This window comes from Podarcis bocagei (assembly GCF_964188305.1).
Source record: "Podarcis bocagei genome assembly, chromosome: 5".
Lineage (NCBI taxonomy): Eukaryota > Metazoa > Chordata > Lepidosauria > Squamata > Lacertidae > Podarcis > Podarcis bocagei.
In genome coordinates this window covers 77,554,726-77,578,442 of record NC_138129.1, presented here as the reverse complement: position 1 = coordinate 77,578,442, position 23,717 = coordinate 77,554,726, and the positions used below count along the sequence as shown (strand labels likewise).

At 41.9% G+C, this 23,717-nt stretch overlaps 1 protein-coding gene across 4 annotated transcripts in view; it reads right to left on the bottom strand.

The window, feature by feature from the left end:
- The window catches only part of DPYD (dihydropyrimidine dehydrogenase), a 537,474-nt gene that overhangs the window by 165,880 nt on the left and 347,877 nt on the right, over nt 1–23,717 (bottom strand). For 3 of the 4 annotated variants that reach the window (XM_081193976.1, XM_081193977.1, XM_081193979.1), the window contains one exon: nt 14,230–14,394. The exons of the other annotated variant lie outside the window; for it this stretch is intronic. In XM_081193976.1, the coding sequence (XP_081050102.1) occupies nt 14,230–14,394 (165 nt within the window). The remainder of the gene's footprint in view (nt 1–14,229; nt 14,395–23,717) is intronic. 4 annotated transcript variants of the gene reach the window in all.

Below are 23,717 nucleotides of genomic sequence, written 5' to 3'. Positions count from 1 at the left end.
GTTTAACGGTGGCCCTTGCGAAAGCAGTGGTGGCATGGCAGCACAAACACCCTGGCACTGGGGAACCAATTAACATGTGAGATACAAAAATCCATTATCTAAGCCACAGGTGCTAGAACTTCTTAATACTGTAAATTGCAATTCTGTGGGTTCACACCGGAGTCCACCTTCAAACCTATTTATTCAAGAATAGCCAGATTAAGGTCAGTTCTGCAAGGCTGAAATGTTTCTCTGCTAGGCTCTGTACCATGACAACTATTGCAGCAATTTCCAGAGGGGGCAGCTGTGTCAAGTCTGTTGCTGCAAAACATACGCAGTGTCTTGTGGTACTTTGAAGACTAACAAATATATTACACCATAAGCTTTCATGGACTACAGTCCACCACCATAAATTTATTACTTTTTTATATATATAAAAAAGCTACAAGACTGCTGTTTTTACAGTAACAATGCCACACTTCCCCCCTCCCATTTCTCCTCTTTCTTTGTTACCATTTCCATACCCTGCCCTTCCTCTTTAGGTTTTTTTTATCTTCTCTCCTGTTCAAATCTGCACGCTTGCTGTAAATTTGCCTTAATTTGCCTTCAGCCCATCAAAGCTACTCTTCATTAAAGCCTTCATTTCCTGCCTTGTCCATTTACTGCTGGCTGCAGGCTTGGTTTTCCATTTATGATCAAAATGAACACATCTTTATTTGGGATGTTTTTGGCAACTCCTTGAGATGTTTGCTACATTCTGCTCAATTCCTGACGGTAAGCTTTTAGTGGAGGGCCATGCCATTTCCGAATATAGAACCGAAGACTTGTAATTGCGGCTAATGACTACACAAACACTTTGGCCCCGTGAAGATGTACATCGCTGGCTTGCTAAATCATAGTTTATCAGGTAGGAGGAGTCTGGGTCTCTGGACCATCCCTTTTGACTCCTCCCTTGAGAAGCGTGTTCACAGGGCTTTCTTTCTGCCAGAAATCACCAAAACTCAGTTCCTGCACCTCTCAGGTGGGTGCCACTGTCATTATAAGAGAACAAGAGATGTGCTCATGCTGAGTTCTGGCACCTCTTTTTCTAGAAAAATAGCGCTGAGTATCTGTGTCCTCTGTTCGAGGTACTGTCATAGGATATTCATCCTTTGGAAGGACTCCTTTATTGTGGGGCTTCCATTCCATTCCAAGTCTGGTTAAAAAAATAAAATACCCGAAGAAGGGAGACTAGGGACCTTGAATGGTTAGCACTTGGGCACCAAACTGAGCAGAAAAACAACACCTGGCCACAGTCTTCCTCATTGAGTGAAATGTATTGTGTACCCATGAGCACTATACATTTAAAACAGTATCATACCACTTTGAACAGGGGATCCTGGTTTGTTTAGGGTGCTGAGAGGTGTTAGGAGGCCTCTATTCTCCTCACAGAGATTGGTTCTTACCCCACTCAGAGAACTGTATCTCTGTGAGGGGAATAGGTGTCTCCAACAACTCTCAGCAGCATTAACAAACTACAGTTCCCATGGTTCTTTGGGGGCAAGCCATGACTGTTTAAAGTGGTATTTAAATGCGTAGCACAGGTGGGGGCCAGTATTTCATTCTACATATGTGTACAGTGGTACTTCAGGTTAAGAACTTAATTTGTTCTGGAGGTCGTGTTACTCCGCAGCATGATTTCTGTTCTTATCCTAAAGCAAAGTACAATTTCTGGGTTAGCAGAGTCTGTAACCTGTAGCGCCTGTAACCTGAAGCGTCTGTAACCCAAGGTACCACTGTATTTATTTCTAAATTTTCACAAATCTCTCTGTCCCTCTGTCCCTTGTTTCACTGCAAAATCCCATCATTTCTCTGTTGCAGAAAGAGGTTTGGGGCAGCATTAGCTTGCTATTCAGAATGTTGCTTGCTGTGCTCTAACATGGCTTCCAATTGCCTCCAGCAACTCTCATGAGATTGGGAGAACTGGCACATGGATATGTTTCCATAGACAAATTCAAGCACGATCTACAGTTTAGCCTCAATGCTCCCTGCTCTGCTAATGAGATTGCAGGAAAAACCCAGCCCCTTGTGTATACAAGTATAACCTCCCCATGCCCCATGTTGAGTCCCCGTTTGAATCAGAGAACTGGTGCTTAATGTGCATTAACTAACCAGCATGATGCAGCGGTGAAGGGATGAAACAAGGAGGGGGCATGCAGATCCAATGCTTGTTCAGAGCTTGATAAACTATGGTTGAGCAAGCTGAGAGCAGGCCCTCCAAGCAGACCTTCCAGAGACAGTCCCAGATTTACAGAAGCTGTCCAGGTTTCTGATTTGACCCTGGAATGTCCCAGTTTTCCTTAGAATATCCCTATTTTCATTGGAGAAATGTTGGAGGGTATGGAGTCATCTGACCCTAAGGCCATCTGAAGGCAGCCATGTATAGAGAAGTGTTTTAATGTTTAATGTTTTATTATATTTTAATATATGTTGGAAGCCTCCCAGAGTGGCTGGGGTAACCCAGTCAGATGGGTGGGGTACAAATAGTAAATTAGTTAGTTAGTTAGTTTGAAGAAATGTTGGAGGGCATGTGAGACGCATCCAAACCAACTCTTCCTCTTGCTCTTTCAGATCATTGCTGTCGAGGGCCAAGAGTCTGAGAGAAATAAGTACTGGCGATGAGGAAGCGGTATCATCATATGAGGCAAGAGCAAAAGAGCAAAAACAAGAAAACCACAACGATGCTCACTCAGAAGGGAATGTGGAATGAATGATTCTTACCATTTGCGGCTCAGCCATCCCCACTCAGCCAAGCATGGAAAATTCTGAATGGCTTCAGAATAGCCGGCCACCCCACTTTGCCAACCCTAGCAGGAACAGCATACTTTTAAGATATTGCCTCGGTATCGGGGGAACAGGAGAGGCCAAGGAACAATCAGAAGAGCTAATGGAAAGTGGTTATGTCTAGTTTTACAATATTTCAAACACCTAAACTATAACCTGCAGCAAAAACTTAACAACAGGGTGCTGACACCTTATTGATTCTTGAGACCACACACTGAAAAACAAGGTAGGCAAGAAGGCAAAGAAATCTCCAGGGTTTTCCCCTTTCACTACACATTTCCTCCCCAGTATTTTTATCTGAAAATGAGGCGCAAACATCCAGAGCAACAGATGCATGCACAATAGCAAAGAAGCAGGAACAATGCAGTCTTCTTTTACCATTTAAACAAGAGACGGGGAACCTGTGGCTCTGCAGGTGCTGGTGAATTCCAGCTCCCATCATCATCCTATGCTGCCTCCCATCACTGTAAGCCAGGCATAGGCAAATTTGGCCCTCCAGATGTTTTGGGACTACAACTCCCATGATCCTTAGCTAGCAGGACCAGTGGTCAGGGATGAGGGGGAGTTGTAGTCCCCAAAGATCTGGTGGGCCAAGTTTGCCTATGCCTGCTGTAAGCTGATGGCATCCTCTGTGAAGTATCCTCACAGATGGGACACCTGCCCCAAAATTGCCCAGGTGCACCTGGAAAATTTATTCTTACCAGACACATTTTTGCATTGAAACTATTTTTTTTTTTTTGCTGCGTAGGAGAGCTGAAAATAATGCCAATCTATTTCATATCTGGCAATCAATGGGCCCCTTACATTTCAGATAGTACATGGGTAAAGGTAAAAGTAAAGGGACCCCTGACCATTAGGTCCAGGCGTGACAGACTCTGGGGTTGCGGCGCTCATCTTGCTTTATTGGCCGAGGGAGTCGGTGTACAGCTTCCAGGTCATGTGGCCAGCATGACTAAGCTGCTTCTGGCCAACCAGAACAGCACACGGAAACACCGTTTACCTTCCCACTGGAGCGGTACCTGTTTATCTACTTGCACTTTGACGTGCTTTCGAACTGCTAGGTTGGCAGGAGCAGGAACCGAGCAATGTGAGCTCACCCCATTAAGGGGATTCGAACCGCTGACCTTCTGATCGGCAAGTCCTAGGCTCTATGGTTTAACCCACAGCGCCACCCGCGTCCCTAGCACATGGGTAGATGAGTCTAAAAACCTGGGACACAAATTTTCACGGCCTTCTAGCAGCTATCATGACTCATTTACCAGAAGTAATGTAGTTAGTGTTTACTCCAGAAGTGTATACCCGATTCTGACCAAACTAAGCCTCCTAGAACAAAATATATATCAGGAGGTTTCTACAAAATAGGCACTCCCCCCCCTTACCTTCACACAATTTGAAATGATGTATTAGACTACCAGCCCACAAAGGGAAAAATAGCACACAGGAAAAGTATGGAAGCTTGTATTTCTGGCATCCTTCTACATATTTGAAAATAGCACATACACACACTCTCCTTGGCCCAAACTGATAGCTCGGCACAACAAAGGGCTCTTAACAGCTGGGCTTTGCAGCTGAAGGTGGATATCCCCATCTGCTCCCTTCCCCAAATATTCGGTGCTTAAACTGAGCCAGCATTTGCTCAATAAGAGAAGCTGCCTTCAGTGCCAGGTCTCAGCTCTGAACATATGAAGACTAAAGCAAAGGAACACCAGGCATGTGCAAACTTTTTTTCCAGTTCAGTAGCCTTGATCAGCCTACATATTACCCCCCTAAAAAGCAAAAAAAAAAACCAAAAAACCAAGTGAAAAACACAACGGAAAATAACCACATTTGGAAAAGAGATGTGTGCTGCTATTACCCTTCTGTGAAGAAGCCGAAAGCAAAAAGAAGACCCAAGTTTCTATTTTTTTGTCCAGACCTGCTACCCATAAAGAGCCATTCCCAGCAAACTTTGCAGCCAACTATGTACATTAATCTTTTTCTGCCAAGCAGTGCCTGGTAGGTTCCAACATCTGTGAAGTACTGAAGGGCCTCTAAACACGTGCAAAATACCTTTGATCAAAAATATACCACTCAAATTAACCTGAACACGTTAAGGAGCAGGGAGAACATGGGAATTCCTAGAATAAACTGCAGGTATACAGAGCAAAGCAGCTATCAAGATTTCACTTCTATTTCTCCCTCATCAACAAACAGAATGCAGTTCGTTGTATGCTAAGATTGCGTTTTAAGAAGTTTGTCCTGAGCAGGACCCACTAGTTGAGGAAGAACAAACAGGCAGAAAGAAATATGCCAAGAATGTGACTGGATTTTATGAATAAAGGTTAAGGATCTCCTTAAGAACAACTAGTATCTATTTCTCATGGATAAGGGAGTAGATACAAACCATTAATTAATAGTGAATGAGCAAACTAAATATAACTCGTATGTATAACTTCCTTATACACTAAATGCAACCAATCCTTTTTCAGCTGCCCAATCGTCCCTCAGGTTCCTGTTTCTCAGCCCACTGCTTTTTCTGCAGTCCACCTTCAGACATATTATCCCCTGGTCATTGTCTCCTCTGCTCAGGACACAGTTTGTCCCACAAAACTGCTCCTTCCCCTAGAAAATGTAAGGATTAAATCCCAGCCATTCTGACAAGTTTCCCGTTCCTCACTGAAGCTGAACAACAAACATTCCGAGCAATGAGAAAGCGCGTTTACATTCCATGCTACCCTGCCATCTCAGCTAATCAGCATCCAGAGGGTTCACTTCCATGTGTGATACAATATTGATGTCTTTTCCTATTCTATCTTGTAAGTTCTGTCTCTGTTGTCTTAGGAGACCCCCACATGCCATTATCTCATGAGCATTACTAGTCCCGTGTTACTTCCGAATTCCATCTTTTGTCAAATAGTCAACAGATGGGCCTGTCATAGAACTGCTTTAAAAAAAACACCATCAGCTACGGTGCATATCAGCATCGATTTCTGTCCTCAAGAAACCAGTATTGTGATTTCAAAGCTAAAATGGACAGCTACTGGATTAATGGATTCCTGCAGCTCATAGTCAAAATGGCCAAATGAGAGTAGCAGCTCTTTCAATATGATTTTTATGAGAGAGCAAAGAATTGCAGAGAATAAAGCTACAGAAAACTAGGGCTGAATGATTGAAGATGATTGTGTATGCCCTGTACATACCGCAGCATGCCAAAAACTTATTCCCCCTTCCTACAGCCTAATTTTTTTCAGCAAGAGTCAGGAAGAATGGTTTGGGATTAAAAAGCAGCAAGGATGGAAACAAATGTTTTGGAATGGGGGACTGAAAATGAATGCAAATCCCTTAAAAAGAAAGACCCAGCATATCACAAGCTAAGCAGTGTGACAGCCTTTCCCAAGTAAACTTAGCTTTGTGAAATGGAGGAAAACTGGGGTAAGGAAGAGCTAACTGACAACAGCAGGGATTTCGCAGGCCTTTTTGTTCCACAAGACAGTGGCACAATGGGTCATGGTATCTGGCTGCTAACCAGAAGGTTTGAGCCCACCCAGGGATGGCTGTGGGAAGGATTCCTGCATTGCAGGGGGTTGGACTAGATGGCCTTTGGGGTCCCTTCCAAATCTAGAATTCTATGAATGGAAACTTCCCTTCCCACGCATCCCTCTAGCTTTTGGGATGAAGTCTTCAAGGCGTCTGCTGTCACCCATTTCGACTTACTTTATTTATTTATTTATTTATTTATTTATTTATTTATTTATTTATTAGTTTTCACATACAGTGGTACCTTGGGTTAAGTACTTAATTCATTCCGGAGGTCTGTTCTTAACCTGAAACTGTTCTTAACCTGAAGCACCACTTTAGCTAATGGGGCCTCCTGCTGCCGCCGCGAGATTTCTGTTCTCATCTTGAAGCAAAGTTCTTAACCTGAAGCACTATTTTTGAGTTACCTGAAGCGTATGTAACCTGAAGTGTATGTAACCCGAGGTACCACCGTATTCCATTACAATACAAATGTACCAAAGCCAACACCATTTCCTCCCCCCATACATTTACATGTATATTTCTTCAATCCACGATATTAATATTTTCTCCCTCCTCCCACTTCCCTCCGCCCCCACTCGATTTCCTCCACATTATACAATTTACAATAATCTTTTCATTCTACAGTCTTCTCAAGTCATCTATATATTCTTATTATCTTTCCTTACTAATTTTTCTTCCATCTAGTACTTTACATTCTAATCTAGGCATATTCGACTTTTCTTCTACTGATTATCTGTAATGCTTCTCTGGAGAAGGCATGCAGCAGGCATGCTGCAAAACCATGGAGATGCATGTCTCATCCTTTCAATAAATGTCCTTTTGGACTCAATGGAATGCCATCTGACAAACTGTAAAATCCTTATTGCACTATTGAACTTATGCTGGGAAAATGGAATTGTGCAGTTGGGCTCCAGGGCTGGAGAAGGGCAAAGATGGCTTATGACCAACTCCTCGGCTTCACCCATTATTCCTGGTTACAACTGTGCCCAACTGTTTCCTCGTGGTATTGTGGAATATTCCAAGGCCAATATTTATATACTGCAGGTATACTTAAATTCACTGGTTTCAAAGCTGTACAGGCATGATCCCAAAGCTAGAGCTGAAAAGGACAAGGAGCCAGGGGACCTTCTATCCTAGTCAGCATGAACCAGCAAGATTTCAGGATACAGCGATAAATTTGCCACATGGCTCCACTCCGACATCTCATTAGGATCGGTCTGTTAGCTGCAATCCTACACTCACTGATTTGGAAGTAAGTCTCACTGAATGAAATGGAGCATGCCTTGGAGTAAAAACACACAGGGTTGTCTTCAGAATCCTATCTCACTGTTCCATTGAGCAGAATGTGTGTCTATAGTTTTATATTTTTTTTATTTATCCATGTGCACCCTGCTCCTCGGGATGCAGGTGGTGCTGTGGGTTAAACCACAGAGCCTAGGACTTGCTGATCAGAAGGTCAGCGGTTCGAATCCCCCTGACGGGGTGATCTCCCGTTGTTTGGTCTCTGCTGCTGCCAACCTAGCAGTTTGAAAGCACGACAAAGTGCAATAATAATAATAATAATAATTTATTTATACCCCACCCATCTGGCTGAGTTTCCCCAGCCACTCTGGGCAGCTCCCAATCAAGTATTAAAAACAATACAGTGAGTAGATAAATAGGTACCACTCCAGCGGGAAGGTAAATGGCGTTTCTGCGAACTGCTCTGGTTCGCCAGAAGAGGCTTAGTCATGCTGGCCACATGACCGGGAAGCTGTATGTCGGCTCCCTCGGCCAATAAAGCGAGATGAGCGCTGCAACCCCAGAGTCAGCCACAACTGGACCTAATGGTCAGGGGTCTCTTTACTTTTACCTTTACCCTGCTCCTCAGGCAAAAAAGGTCCTAGAGCAACTTACATTCAATCAAAACAAGACAGTTCTTAACCACAGGCTTACAATACAGCAACAACAACCCACACAAGGGGGAAAGGAAGAAACCCACACATGGAAGAAGAAAATAAAAACCAAAATTCAGGCACTAGTTTCTAAACAGCTGTTCCTATAATGACCAGCTGGCACAGTTCAGGGGCAGGAGGTGCCTGATGGAGCTGTAGTTCCAGTAAAAAGGATGAAATGTTGTCCAGCCCAGACAATGAGGTATCCAGCTCTGAGGACCTTCTGGTGGTTCCCTCACGGTGAGACGTGAAGCTACAGGGAACCAGATAGAGGGCCTTTTTGGTAGTGGCGCTTGTCCTGTGGAACACCCTCTCATCAGATGTCAAACTGATAAACAACTATTTGATTGTAGAAGACATCTGAAGGCAACCCTGTTCAGGAAAGGTTTTAATGGTTGATGTGTTATTGTGTTTAATATTTTGTTGGGAGCTGCCCAGAGAGGCTGGGGCAACCCAGTCAGATGGTTGGCATATGATTATTATGATTATTATTCCTGCTTCCTATTCCCCCCATCCATTGAGGCAGCCTGATGGAATGGCTCTTCTGGGGAGGGGATACAAGGCCTGATGGGGCTGGCCTGTCACAGCAGAGCCAGTGGAGCGAGCTCTGCTTCTCAGATCTCCCAGTGCTGGAATGCAAAATTCAAGCAAGGTTCTGCAATAGGATGAAAATGTATTTTTGCACATGAATGTTCATGTGTGTGAGCATGTCTGTGCACACACAGAGCACTTTTAACAATGGAATTGTGCATCATATTTCAGGAGGAAAGGAATGCCGAGCTACAGAATGGCTCACATTTTAAGCCATGATCCATATTCTTGCAAAGAGCTCTTCTCCCATTCCTCCGTAGAGGAGCTTTCAGCACTGGCATTAGCTGAATTGTCAAGATCAGGTGCTGTGAGTACTAAAGCTGTCTTTCGCCATTAAGGGTTTGTTTTTCCCAGTAATCAAGAGAAGCTCTCAGCTCATTTTCCGGAAGAGGCCTGGCAGATTATTTCAGAAACAGCTTTAATTTTCTCCTACTTTACACCTTGGGGCAACGTCTTCAAGATGTGCTTATCATCCTCATAAAATTGTGAAATGCGTTCCTTCCTAATAGGACCAATGTCTTGCGCTCTAAGCAAAGGATGCTTCTTACTGAAGATACAAATCTCCAATGTGCGTTACTGTTTTGTACCACTGACTATCACATTTTTCATAAAAAGCTATTTCAGCAACACAAAGGCACGGGGTGTAGAGAAAGACGGCCATTCTGCACAACTGAAGGTAAATCCACAGAACACTTGGGAAGTGGAGCCCTTACTTCTCTTGCGCACAAGACCTTGACATAATTCCCTCCCTGCCTTAGAAAAAAATACAATGTGTATCCTATATGCATTTCTGCCCAGGGTATGCGTAATGTTGCACTTCCTGTGATCTCAAATCGCAGTGTTTCATGCCAATAAATTGTAATGCATCTTCCTGCTAATGAATCACAGACAGTCAATAAGGCAGAATGGCTCATTCAGGAGTGCAAACTGATACTTTACAGGTATAGTTTGTGGCCTTCTTTCTAAAAGAGAGAGAGAGAAAAACACAACTCCAGACATTCAACTACACATTTACTTAGACACTCTTGTCATTTCGAGATAGCGCACACTTCCTTTCCAGCTTCAAGGTTCTTCGCTCGAGAACCTAAACATCTCATATAAAATGAACACCTGTGATTCCATCAGACTGGACAGGATATTATAGTTTGGCTATGAAAATATGGCTCAATAAAGTGTTGATTTTAGATATCAGTCCCCAGTTATAAAGAGTATGGAAGACAAAAGGGTTTTTGACAGACACCATAAATATATATTTTTCATAGTAGCACTGTAATTACATATATGTGCGCGCGCGCTCTCTCTCTCTCTCTCTCTCTCTCTCTCTCTCTCTCACACACACACACACAATACACATATATACACACACAGGTTCCTGAAAAGGAATATTTACATGACAAGAAGCATATCTACATTATACCACTTTCTCCGGGGAAAGCCACAACAGTGAATTATAGGAACTGTAATTAGGCAATTTTTTAGTAATTCCAGTAGTTCCAATTCTTTCACAGAGCTCACTGGAGAAAGGTGATATTAAACTTAGCCTGTAGGTCTAGGTCGTCAATAGGACAGTTACAACTACCATGCCAAAAAAAACCCCACTCATCATTGCATTAATTGGATTGCTGCAATGTGCTTTTTTGTGGGGCAACCCTTAACAGTGGTCCAGAAGCTACAGCAAGTACAGAATGCAGCAGCAAGGTGTGCTCTATCTATCTCTGTGTTGAAAGAGTTATGCCAGCTACCAATACGCTGCCAGTCAAGTCTAAGGTCTTGCTTTTGGTTTATAGAGCCCTGAGCAACTTGGGACCAGATCGCCTCCTGCCACTTCAGTCCTCTCAAGAGACTTTCTTAGGGGTGCCATAGGTTCCAAAAGTTTGTCTTATGGCCACTAATGCCAGATCCTTTTAGTGTGGTGACATCTGCCCTTCGGACTACAGTATTAGCATTTAGGTGCCCACTTAAAGGTCCCCCTTTCACCCAGGCTTTCCCTGAGGGGTGAGCCAACCACCTTGATTCATCCATCACAAATCAGTACATCAGATTAACACATTTTGCATTTGTTTTATGAATGTAATGTTACTGTAGCATTAGATACATTGGAAGGACCAAAATATGGCCTCTTTCGATCAATGAACAGATGACACAACAGCCCTTGCAACCCATTAATGGATCGCTTTCAGACGAAGATTATGTATGGACAAATTTAATGATATTTGGAACATATTTACTGAAGCCACCATGACCCATGAATCAATGGACATTTAAGGGAAACAGCAAGTTTATCCATTTACATACATGTTATGTAGTTCTGCAATCTTAATTATAATTTACTGTCGTATTATTGTTTTTTTCCTCAACCTTTTAAAATGTTTTATGTATTCTTTCTCTTTCACCCTCTCTTTTTGCTTTTAGCTCATTGTACTACTCTTAATAAAATTATTTTTGAAAAATGAGTATGTTAGTGTTGATTTTACATTGTTCACCACAGTCTTTTTTGCCTTTAGATTGGTGATATATGCAAATAAATAAATCCACTTGGTGGCTATTATAGACAGACATGCATTGCTAGACGACTAAGACTCCCTTCATGTACACCTTAGGGGGGTATGGAAGTAGTCACAAATGTGATGGCAACCCACAGCTCCAATTATGTGTGACCTAAGTCTACAATCCTGTACCAGTCTTTATCCAGTCTATTTATTTATTTTTAATAATGTTTAGCGCTTGTGGTATGTTTTTTAGTTTGCATAGCAAGTCATTATTTACTGACAATAAATATATTTCCTGAACCAATGGTGAAAGGATTTAATTGTCAGTCAAACATCACTAATATACTTTACTCAAGAGTTCTGTTTGGCTAAGGAAATCCCTGTTTCCAGGACAGCTTAATTTATCAAATGTTCCATTAAAATGCCACGACATGCACTGTCAAATACTGAATAAGGGTCACTAAGTGCTTATGTACACTCAGGGAAACTTGTCACTCACTTTCAATGATATTTTTTTAAAGCTGTATTCATTGTGGATGTCTTTATTAATAGTCAATCTTCTAAAGCCCTTTCTTGTGCTCCATTCATTACAATGACGGTCTGGCAGACACCGGCACATCAAAATTGATTGACTGACATTATGAGCCAATTCACTGACTGCTTACATTTGTGCAATCCTACTGAAGGTGACAGAACTACACCAGAGGAAGGGGGTACTGCATCCACCCACCACCCTTGCTCTAGCTGATGATTTCCCCTGAAAGTTGGAAGTGTTGTGCTTTGTTCAATGGCTGCCATGGCGGTGAGCAAGCTCTGCTCATGCTTAACTATATGCCTTGGCCCAGTATACCTGAAGGAGCATCTCCACCTCCATTGTTCAGCCCCAACACTGAGGTCCAGCTCTGAGGGCCTTCTGGCGGTTGCCTCACTGCGAGATGTGAGGTTACAGGGAAGCAAGCAGAGGGCCTTCTCGGTAGTGGAGCCTTCCCTGTGGAATGCCCTCCCATCAGATGTCAAGGAAATAAACAACTATCTGACTTTTAGAAGGCATCTGAAGGCAGCCAGCTTCAGGCAAGTTTTTAATGTTTGATGTTTTGTTGCATTAATTTGTTGTTGTTGTTGTTGTTGTTGTTGTTGTTGTTGTTGTTGTTGTTGTTGTTGTTGTTATGTTGGGAAACCCAGCCAGATCAGTGTGGTATAAATAAATAATTATTATTTTTAACTAGGCCTTGAGATTTTCAGCTGCCTCCTGTTCAGTTGTGATGTCTCTCTATGTATGGAATACAGTGCTACCTCGGGTCAAGAACTTAATTCGTTCCGGAGGTCCATTCTTAACCTGAAACTGTTCTTAACCTGAGGTACCACTTTAGTTAATGGGGCCTCCCATAGTTGCCGTGCCGCTGCCGTACTCATCCTGTTCTCATCCTGAAGCAAAGTTCTTAACCCGAGGTACTATTTCTGGGTTAGCGGAGTCTGTAACCTGAAGTGTCTGTAACCCGAGGTACCACTGTACATGGTCAATGCAAGGCCACATTTCCTATGCTGCATGCTCTGGAGAATGAAATAATATCATTCTTGAGTATCTTAGGAGAAGATAAAAGCAACTAGACTCTAGACAGTCACCACAGTGAGTATTCTGACTTACTCTTTCTCTCGTTCTAAGATTCTGACAAATTTTTATGAGGTTTTTTTCCTCCCTAAATTGCGGCTGAAATGTGGAGTACTGAATTTAAAACTGGAATCAGAAACTGAAAGAAATCAAAATTGACAGATGCATCCATTCCCTAGTGGAGAGGTTCAAACAGCTGTTGTCTCACACTTCCCAGTCCATTTCCTGTCACTTTCTTTATCCACTAAAATGGCTTTTTAAAGCGTGAGCTTGTTGTACCAAGTCCACTTTAATTGTGCAACCTGCATTTGCTGGTGTGCAATTGAATCCCATCTGAAAATTAGCATCAGCCCCTTGCAAATTATATTGTTCAGCTCAACTCCCGTCAGGGCCATGTGAATCAGGGCCATGTGAATCATAAGAGTTAATGCAGCTATATTTTGGATAATCTGAATACAATTCCTTTTGTACCAAACATCAATTCAAAGCACTGTCAACTGCTTTGATAGTGACAAAGGCTTCATTCTTAGCATGATGATTTTTGAACCTACTGTTTAAACTGCCTCTATTACAATGCAAAGGCAATTATATATCAAATTTCCTTCTATTTTTAATATTTACCATAACACAATAATTTACTTTACTGTAATCACTAGTTGATATTCTTTTGTACACTCATCTCTGCTTTTTCTCTCATTTGAGCAGAGGATGCCATTCACTTGCTCATTAAGTTCATTTGGGGGGGGGGACTTTCTGAGTATTGTCTAAGTAAATAAATAAATAAAAGCAATGCACACCCTATTGAGAATTATATGCTTTTTCAGGGATATGAACAAAAAACTTCCTAAAAGCCCTAATTACACAGAGCATTTTATTATAAGCACCAAGAGATTTCTACTCAGGCTGCAAAAATCTATCCTCATTTAGTGATAAATTTACCGTTACAATAAGGATAGTTTGTAACTGAATGCATGGCTACATTCAACTACATTACATGCATTACTGTTTGCTGTTGTACAAACAATGTATTTGCACACAGAACTGGAGAAGAAAATAGTTTTTTAAGCAAGCAGTCGGTGGCATAAACACATTTCTTTTGTCCTACTTTTGCCTCTAGTTAAACAAGTTTTGCAAGTTCCTGAACCATAAAACCCTGCTGAACCTGTTTACAAGATGTGAAAACAGGATGAATATATGCACCATGATCACCTGTCTCTCGGACTAGTCCTCCACTCCTCTTCTCCAGCCCCTATGGGAACTTCCTTTGCATCAAAGCTCAACTTACTTTGTCAGGGAAGTCCATCTTCAGCTCAGAGACACTTTTACACCAGTAGGCTGCCGTTTTCTCACTGATGAGCTCAATGTTCAGGAAAGAGCCTTGGCCTGGACCATAGATGGGGCCTGAGGTAATGCCACGTATTATTCTCGGAGAAATGTTTGTTACAATGTCCTATTAACACAATGAGAGAGAGAAAAAATAAGTTAAACAACAAGAAGAAGATATCAACCACAGTAGTGCAGGAAAAAGTGGTTTTGGAGAAAATGTAGAAATGTCGTGATAGAGGAAAGCCTGCCACGTATATCTGAACAGATGCCTGCTAATTTTACAGCAAAAATGTAGCTATGGCATTACTGTTTCGCCAGGTGCTGTGCAGTGTGTAAGAGAAATCTGACACACACAAGGAAGACAGCAGAGAAGGGGCAGGGGGAGGAATGGAATGGGTAAAAGGAGTGATACAGAAAGCAGTTGGCCTAGTAGGCCATGGATGGTGTTAAAGACACAGACAAACTGAGCTACCACTTAGAGTCTGGGTTCAACCATATCTGGGATGTGGCTATTTCAGAACAACTAACTGGGCTTAGAGGGGTTGCAATAGGTATTGTAAAGACTTTTGATGTAACAACCTGGTCCCCTTTCTTTTCATAGGGAAGTAGATAGCAAATTTCTCCCAGCAATTTCGCAAACGTGTTTGTGGAAAGCCTACATTGACCATTAATGTTTTAATAATACAGTGGTACCTTGGGTTACATACTCTTCAGGTTACATACGCTTCAGGTTACAGACTCTGCTAACCCAGAAATATTACCTCGGGTTACGAACTTTGCTTCAGGATGAGAACAGAAATTGTGCTCAGGCGGCGCAGCAGCAGGCCCCATTAGGTAAAGTGGTGCTTCAGGTTAAGAACAGTTTCAGGTTAAGAATGGACCTCCAGAACAAATTAAGTACGTAACCAGAGGTACCACTGTATGTGAAATGATGCTATCAGCTCAATGCTCTGTTGTTGTTGTTGTTGTGCAGAGACTTATTAAATTTACTGATAACAACAACAACAACAACATACAGATAGAGGCAATTCCCACCTATCTTTTGAGTGTCTGAAGATGGGGACACAGACAATGCTGTCTTATTGGCCATACATTCCCAAAAGTTGCAAAGCTAGATGTGGACCTGGGACCACACCAAGAGAGCTAAGCAACCACTAGGCACTCAGAGTCAATGATATGGACAATATTAAGAGTCCAATATTATAATATGCTATAATCAAACCACTTCAGATCAAAACCATAAAGTTATAAGGAAATCTGCATCCTGTGGAGGAAAGCAAAATTAAGCTTCTTTTTTATTTTTTCTCTCCCTACCTATATATGCGTGTGTGTATGTGTTTTTAAGACACTTAATTCAGAAAAAAAAATGCTGTATGTAAATAAGTTATTTTGGCAATTTATAATAAAAATGATTTTTTTGGGTAAAGGCCATTTAGTTAAGGATTTCATAGAATTATTTGGTTAAGTACCCCTACTCACCATCTTGTCACTTCTGGAGAGATAACATGAACCCCCATTAGTATATAGCAATTAAGGTCAATTTACATATTTTAATTAAGATCCACCCCATATAAAACAATTAGGGTAATAGGCATACTAACTGATTTCATAACATTTGGACATTTTTCCAACTAGATAGACAGGAAACCTTAATTAGCATTAATTAGTGCTGATCTGCATATGTTTGATAAGGCATACCCTCACCACAAATGATTATTTATTCCTGAATCTGCCAAATGCTACCGTTGCAGAGGATAAAGGGACTAGCTTCATATTGTATGTAAATGTCTAGTGATTTCTATTTGTTTTTCTGTTTGGACTATTTATTATAAAATAAATGGCGAGAAATGGTGTGAATGTACAAATATGTACATTCGCATATAGAGAAAGCATGCCAATTAATGCGCAGTGGTTAATCAGCACTGCTGACATTTCAATGGTAACTGGGGAAAGGATAATAGCAGTTAGAACTTTTCCTGTCGTATATTCTTCTTACATCCCAAGGCACTGCATGTCAATAAAGTTTTCAGTTAATTTTCCAGCAGCCTCTGAAGATGTGGGCATTATGATACACAAAGAAATGCAGTCCTGTTGTCAGCTTTATTAATTTTCATTAATGATCTACCTACGCTACCTTTCCCTTTGCCTCAGTTTTGTCCAGCAGTTATATTCACAAAGTGTCTTGTTATTTCATCAAAATCAATTGGGCGGTGGGATTCTCCTGTGCTTCTGATCATTTTGTTTGACATTAAATATCACAGAGAACTTCTTTTCAAAAAACCAAACAAACCCAACCCTTAAATATTTAGGTATAATCTCTGAAATGTTTTGATCCTCTTTAATTTGTTTCTAAGCTGTAGGGTTGACAATGTTGCAGCATTCCTGCTTGTAAACCGCCATAAATTTTGTTGATCGATTTTTGTCTTTTTTCTTGTAACCGAGGATCTGTTTTCTCTCTTATTTTAATTGTGGATTGTGATCTCCTTGGGCTATGAGCAATGAAGCTTGTGTAGTTTTATAAACTGTATAGATATTTCAAGATCACAGAGATGGGACTAAACCTATGGATCACCTCATACAGTTCCATCCCCAAGGGAAGGATAGATTGGCTATGTAAAGCTATCACATAGCCAATTCACATTCAGGACAATGCTTTGCACTTACACAAAATGAGTGTGAGGTTCCACCATTTGCCATAATGCTTTAAACAGCCATGGCGTCCCCCAGAGAAGCCTGCAAAGTGTAGTTTGCTATGGCTGCTGAGAGTTGCCAGGAGACCCCTGTTCTCACAGCGGTTTAACGATCCATCTTTCTTCCCCGAGAACTCCAGCTCTGTGAGGGGGAACAGGGGTCTCTCAGTAACTCTTAACAACCGTAACAAACTGCAGTGCTGCTAATGCTCCACCCATGCGAACTAAAAATTCCCCATCCCACCTCATGCAACTGCTAAGCCCCCCTTTCACCTTCCCAACCCCATTTCTGAAGCCACTTCTCTTGTCCATTTTGCAACCTCATGTCCATGTTTCCTCCTCCCCAGTGCTGGATAATATAAGCTAATCAAGCTATAGCTTAGGGCTCCACTCTCTTGAGGACCTCCAAAAATTTTAAAGAAAAAAACACCTGGATGTACATTTCCAAAATGTAAGATAAAAAATAAATAAAATAAAACCTACATACAGCAACAGTGTTTCATGTTGTGTAGGCTACTGTGATGTAAGTAATGGGCCGCACCTGCTAGCCTGCTCCCTAAAATATCACTGGTTTGCTCATTTCTATATATAGGGTGCCTACATTCTGCATGGATTGGTCATGCAAATGGCTTTAGATATCTATTCGGTCCATAAATTACCATAAAGCATATATTCAACACTCCCTCCTTTTCTGCAACTCCTCTTGCAAACAGACCACTCGCATTGTGACCTCCTTGTCCCAAACACTGCAGCTACTAAGCCTCCTCTACACTTTACAGTGGTACCTCGGGTTACATACGCTTCAGGTTACAGACTCCGCTAACCCAGAAATAGTACTTCGGGTTAAGAACTATGCTTCAGGATGAGAACAGAAATCATGCTCCGGTGGCGCGGCAGCAGCGGGAGGCCCCATTAGCTAACAGTTTCAGGCTAAGAACGGACCTCCGGAACGAATTTAGTACTTAACCCGAGGTACCACTGTACACTGAAATATGAATCTGCCTTCTATTACCCTGCAGCCCCTATTGTACCCCATTTCACCTCCACTCGCTATTTCTCCTTCCTACTCCCAGCTTTCCCCCACCCCTCCTTGTACAAAACCCAACCCATTTCCATGCCTCCTCCTACCTTCTATTTGGCAGCCCCCTAATGCAATTTTGATGAACTGAATGTTTGGATGATTTTTTTAAAAAAACAGATTTATTCTTTAAAATATATACATTGCCACATTATGAATGTGCATTTTAACTATTGGGATGCTCCAGACAAGTTGTTCATAGTCTTATTGAACTGCATTTTTTGTCAGATGGCTATAAAACACCTCGAACATATAAGGAAAGGTGTAAGTAATATTGACATGGGAGGAAACCAGACCATCCAGTCTCCTATTTTCCAGGGATAGTCCCAGATTTACACAAGCCATCCTGGTTTCTGATTTGATCCCAGAATATCCTGCTTTTCCTTATGACGTCCCTATTTTCATTCGAGAAATGCTGGAGGATATGGAGTTACGCAACCCCCGAGACAAGGAGATAAGTAACTAGACAACCTTTAGAAGACATCTGAAGGCAGCCCTGCATAGGGAAGTTTTTAAATGTTCACATTTTTATTATGTTTTTATATACGTTGGAAGCTGTCCAGAGTGGCTGGGGCAACTTCAATCAGATGGGTGGGGTATAAATAATTAAAAATATTTTAGAATAGGATGTCCCTATTTTCATCAGAGAAATATTGAAGGATATAGGAAACTGGGTTGATGGCAATTGCGAAAAACAAATTAGGATTTCCACAGGTGAAATAATAATAATAATAATAATAATAATAATAATAATAATAATAATAATAATAATAATTTATTTATACCCTGCCGTCCCCGGCCAGAGCCAGGCTCAGGGCGGCTAACACCAGTAAAATTACAGTAAAAACATAACAGGAAAAAAACGCCACCAATTTAAAATACAGGTTAAAATGCAATTTAAAATGCAGCCTCATTTTAAAGTAGCTGAAAAATCAAGTCCATAAGGGGAGGGAAACGTAAGAGTCAGACCAAGTCCAAACCAAGGGCCAGGCGGAACAGCTCTGTCTTGCAGGCCCTGCGGAAAGATGTCAAGTCCCGCAGGGCCCTAGTCTCTTGTGACAGAGCGTTCCACCAAGTCGGGGCCAGTACTGAAAAGGCCCTGGCCCTAGTTGAGTCCAATCTAACCACCTTGTGACCTGGGACCTACAAAATGTTGTCAATTGTGGACCTTAAGGTCCTCCGCGGGGCATACCAGGAGAGGCGGTCCCATAGGTACGTGGGTCCTAGGCCGCATTCCATGGGTGCCCTGCATTCCACTCAATGCTCCCCCACTGCAGTTCAAATAATTATCAAGGAATTATCATACATGCCAACTGACTGTAAAACCCAGTCCCCCACACCCCACTTTCAAACCTCACTTATTCCCCACTTCACCCAGAGAAACATGGCCTAGGTATCAGACTCCTATGCAAGCTCTTCTTCTGATGGGGAAGCTGTGATCACAGCCACTCTTATCCAGGGAGCTGGAGAGGCAGGCATGCCTAATCAGAGGAGCAGGAGGTGGCAGCAACACCTTCAACTGCAGGTTGAAACACAGGGGACTTTCAGATGCCAGAGCGTCTCCACCCCCATCGTTCTGCCCGGACACCAAGGTCCAGTGCCGAGGGCCTTCTGGTGGTTTCCTCATTGCAAGAAGCAAAGCTACAGGGAACTAGGCAGAGGGCCTTCTCGGTAGTGGCGCCCACCCTTTGGAATGCCCTCCCACCAGATGTCAAAGAGAACAACTACCAGACTTTTAGAAGACATCTGAAGGCAGCCCCGTTTAGGGAAACTTTTAATGTTTGATGCATTACAGTATTTTGTTGGAAGCTGCCCAGAGTGGCTGAGGAAGCCCTGCCAGATGGGTGGGGTATAAATTATTTATTTATTTATTATTATTATTATTATTATTATTATTATTATTATTATTATTATGTGGGATTTAACCATATACTGGAGAATTCAAATGTCACAAATATAATTGGTTGAGAGCTCTGCCGCAACAAACCCACCTCCCCCAAAACATGGACTTTTTGTGATAGGGAAAGTGAGGGAGGAAAGTGTGGGATGACATTCGCTTTGATGCAGCAACATCTAACCTGCCTACAGACAAATCAGAATAGCCAACATTGTCTAATTGGGATGAACACTCAATAAACAGGTCATCTGGAAGTCCCCCCCCCCCAATCATCCACACAGGTTAATTGAAATGATTCAAAGTCTACCGAGTCTTCAGCAAAACTCATCACATCTTGCCTGGAAAGGAGCTTTGCAGTGTTTGGACTCTCAGAAGCAAAAGAGACTAGGACAAATGCCAGCCTGGAAGCACATTGCTTTTTAGGCCCCGTTTTCCACAATTATTTACAAGTGAAAATGTTTTTACAAAGTAAATAAATAAATCATACATATGCTTGTGGTGAATCACACACACACACACACACACACACACACACACACACACACACACACTGGTAACAAATAAGGTAAGAATTCACTGCAATCTAATTGCACTCTAATATAAATGAATTAGACTAAATCATCTTAAACTTATTTTGCACTGGTTCAGGTACGGGGAAAACATCTGCTTTGCATTACAAATGTCTGTAGACAAATGAAGGTCTTCAACGTGGATAATTTTACAAAGAACTAATTTTATTACATCTTTCTCACATTATACATTTCCTCAATTGCAATCTACTCTTGAGGGCCTCCTTAAATATTGTTACTTTTCCAAATGGATTGTGGAAAATGGAACTGAATAAATTGAAACGCAAAATATATTTATTGGCACAAGTTAGAGGGCTGCACTGTTAATGCTCACATTTCCCCCCTCCTTAATTGTTGCTTCAGGCTCATTTCCCAGTTTGATATATTTTTTGTTACCACCGCATTTGAAATTTCTTTCTCTCTCTTATTTACTCACTATGACATGGTGTCTGATTTACTGGGGCTCGAAAGGATTTTGTTTGTGGTTGTTCAGTGACATCACAGCATCATGTGTCAAATCAATCACATCACTTTGTCTGCTATGTGGTACCTGATTTTGTTTTCAGAGTCACATGACTCTATTTGTCAACAGTTGCAAATGGAGTAGAAGTGGAATTGTAACCCAACAAGTTAGCCAACAAAGAAATGCTACAACCCTAAATATCTATATATAGATATATAACCTTTCTTCATCATTTATCTTACTGCAGATTTAATGTATTTAATGGCCAACTACATTCAAAATGCACTTTGTGTCACAGTGTGTATGATTCCTGTAAACCTTCTGCATACTTAAAATCAAACACGGAAGAACAAAAGTCAGCCATGACACACATGCAAAACAAACGTGTCAAAATGACAGTATTGACTTCTGTAAAGAATCAATCTTCTCTCTCTCTCTCTCTCTCTCTCTCTCTCTCTCTCTCACACACACACACGCACACACACACACACACATGCACACACACACACCATTTATTGCATTGACCAGCCCAATCCTATCTGTTTGTGGACAAGTTATTTAAGCATAAAACCTCATTCTTCTCCAGATCACAATATCTGGCTGGACACCTGAATTTATTTGAGTCCAAAGGCACTCTGGACCACATCAGTGAGGCCGAGAGGGCGGTCTTGTCACCTGAGTAGCCCAGGACCTCAATACACACTGCCCAGGCTTGCTTGTGCCCTGGGGAGGTCACTTTGATGCTGCTAATGCAGCAGTTTGACTTTGTCTCTGAAGGTGTGCTCCATTGTCTCTTGATGCCAACAACAACAACAAAAAGGTGTATTGGCGCAAGGAACAAATTTTGTGTTTCCTTGGATCCTGGCCACAGATTCCAGTTGCCACAGAGACTATATACTTTGGCACATTGGGTCAGATCCAGAGACAGAGACGGCAGAATTCCACTCTCTCAATCGGGTTTTCCAAGCTCCTCCTGCCTGCACCCACTGAAGGTCACTCCTGAGGGTCAAGGGACCTTAGGGAATGGGGGGGGGGAGCTGTAGAACTACAGGAAAACTGAGATAAATAAGTGGGGCTCCCTTGAGCCAGTGTACAGTAAGTACTTTTCTGCTTACACTAGGTATTTATTGGACCCAAGCCAATATGAGCACATTCAATGCGCTCTTTCGATCCACCATGTGTGTCTAAGTCAGTTTCATATATTCTGTTAAGCTCTCAGGTAAATTGTCAGTTTAAGTTGCAACTCAGCTAGGATGGCACAGATGTAGCAAACATCCAGATGAACCAAACTAGAATTAAGGATCTCACATTTCTGTTCAAGGAGAGACTGTGATAAAAGTTCACAGAAGTCACCAGTGAATAAAAAAACTAACGGAAAATGAAGTCAGAAACCTGAAATAAACTAACCAAGAGTATCCCCTTACATGAAGAAGGAGGAGGAGGAGGAGGAGGAGGAGGAGGAGGAGGAGGAGGAGGTACAAAATCCAGGAAGCCTACAACCAACTTGGTGGCTGTCACTGCTTTCATGTAGAAAGTGCACCTCTACAATGGGGAGGAACGTTAATGAGACAGAATTAAATGCTTAAGGCAGATCTTTTGTTAACTTTGGAATATGAAATTGTTGTATTTAGTGAACTGTGTGACCTTTGTCAGTTTCCCTTCATTATAGATGATGTAAAGGTTTAAACAAAGTGATCACATTATGTCTTTTTCAGAAGTTAATTTATATGACCTTTCCTCATCTAGAGAGCTTTTTAGGTGCTTTGAAGTAAGTTCCAGAGTGTAACAGTGGTTACTTCTTACTAAATGTCAGCACTGGAAGAAAGACAGTCACAATGGCCTTATTGTGAACAATTCCACAGGGATGTCTTACGAAACTATTCTGGGGGGTGGGTGGGGGGATGACTTTCATGTCTCCGTAAAACATAATTGTAGGTAAAGTTTGAACAGGCACTCAGTTGTAGCGTGCAAGAACAGACTTCATGTTCTTAACAGAATACATTACTGAATTTGTGATCGAAATCCACAATCCACAGATGCTTTATTTTGGAGCACTGGGTTAGTTCCAAATTGAAGTCATTTGCACTTTATTCCCATTGGAATCAATGGGGTTTCTGTTAAGTCATGATTCCCTTTGCACATTTATTTCAAAGGGACTTGTGTGCAACTGACTTCATGGTGATCCAGTCATGGTGTGACTCACACCTGCTTTCCTGTGTTTGTCTGTAACTTGTGCAGTGGGAAACCGCTTGATTAAAAAGCTCCAGTCATCCTTAGCTGTGATGGGAGCCTCCTTGAATAGAAGATTCTCCACTGCAGGATAATAATAATAATAATAATAATAATAATAATAATAATAATATATTTCTATCCCGCCCATCTGGCTGGGTTTCCCCAGCCACTCTGGGCGGCTTCCAACCAAATATTAAAAACAATACAGCATCAGACATTAAAAACTTCCCTAAACAGGGCCGCCTTCAGTTGTTTTTAAAAAGTAAAATAGTTGTTTAGAAGAAGAGGAGTTTGGATTTGATATCCCGCCTTTCACTCCCTTTTAAGGAGTCTCAAAGCGGCTAACATTCTCCTTTCCCTTCCTCCCCCCACAACCAACACTCTGTGAGGTGAGTGGGGCTGAGAGATTTCAAAGAAGTGTGACTGGCCCAAGGTCACCCAGCAGCTGCATGTGGAGGAGCGGAGACGCGAACCCGGTTACCCAGATTACAAGACTACCGCTCTTAACCACTACACCA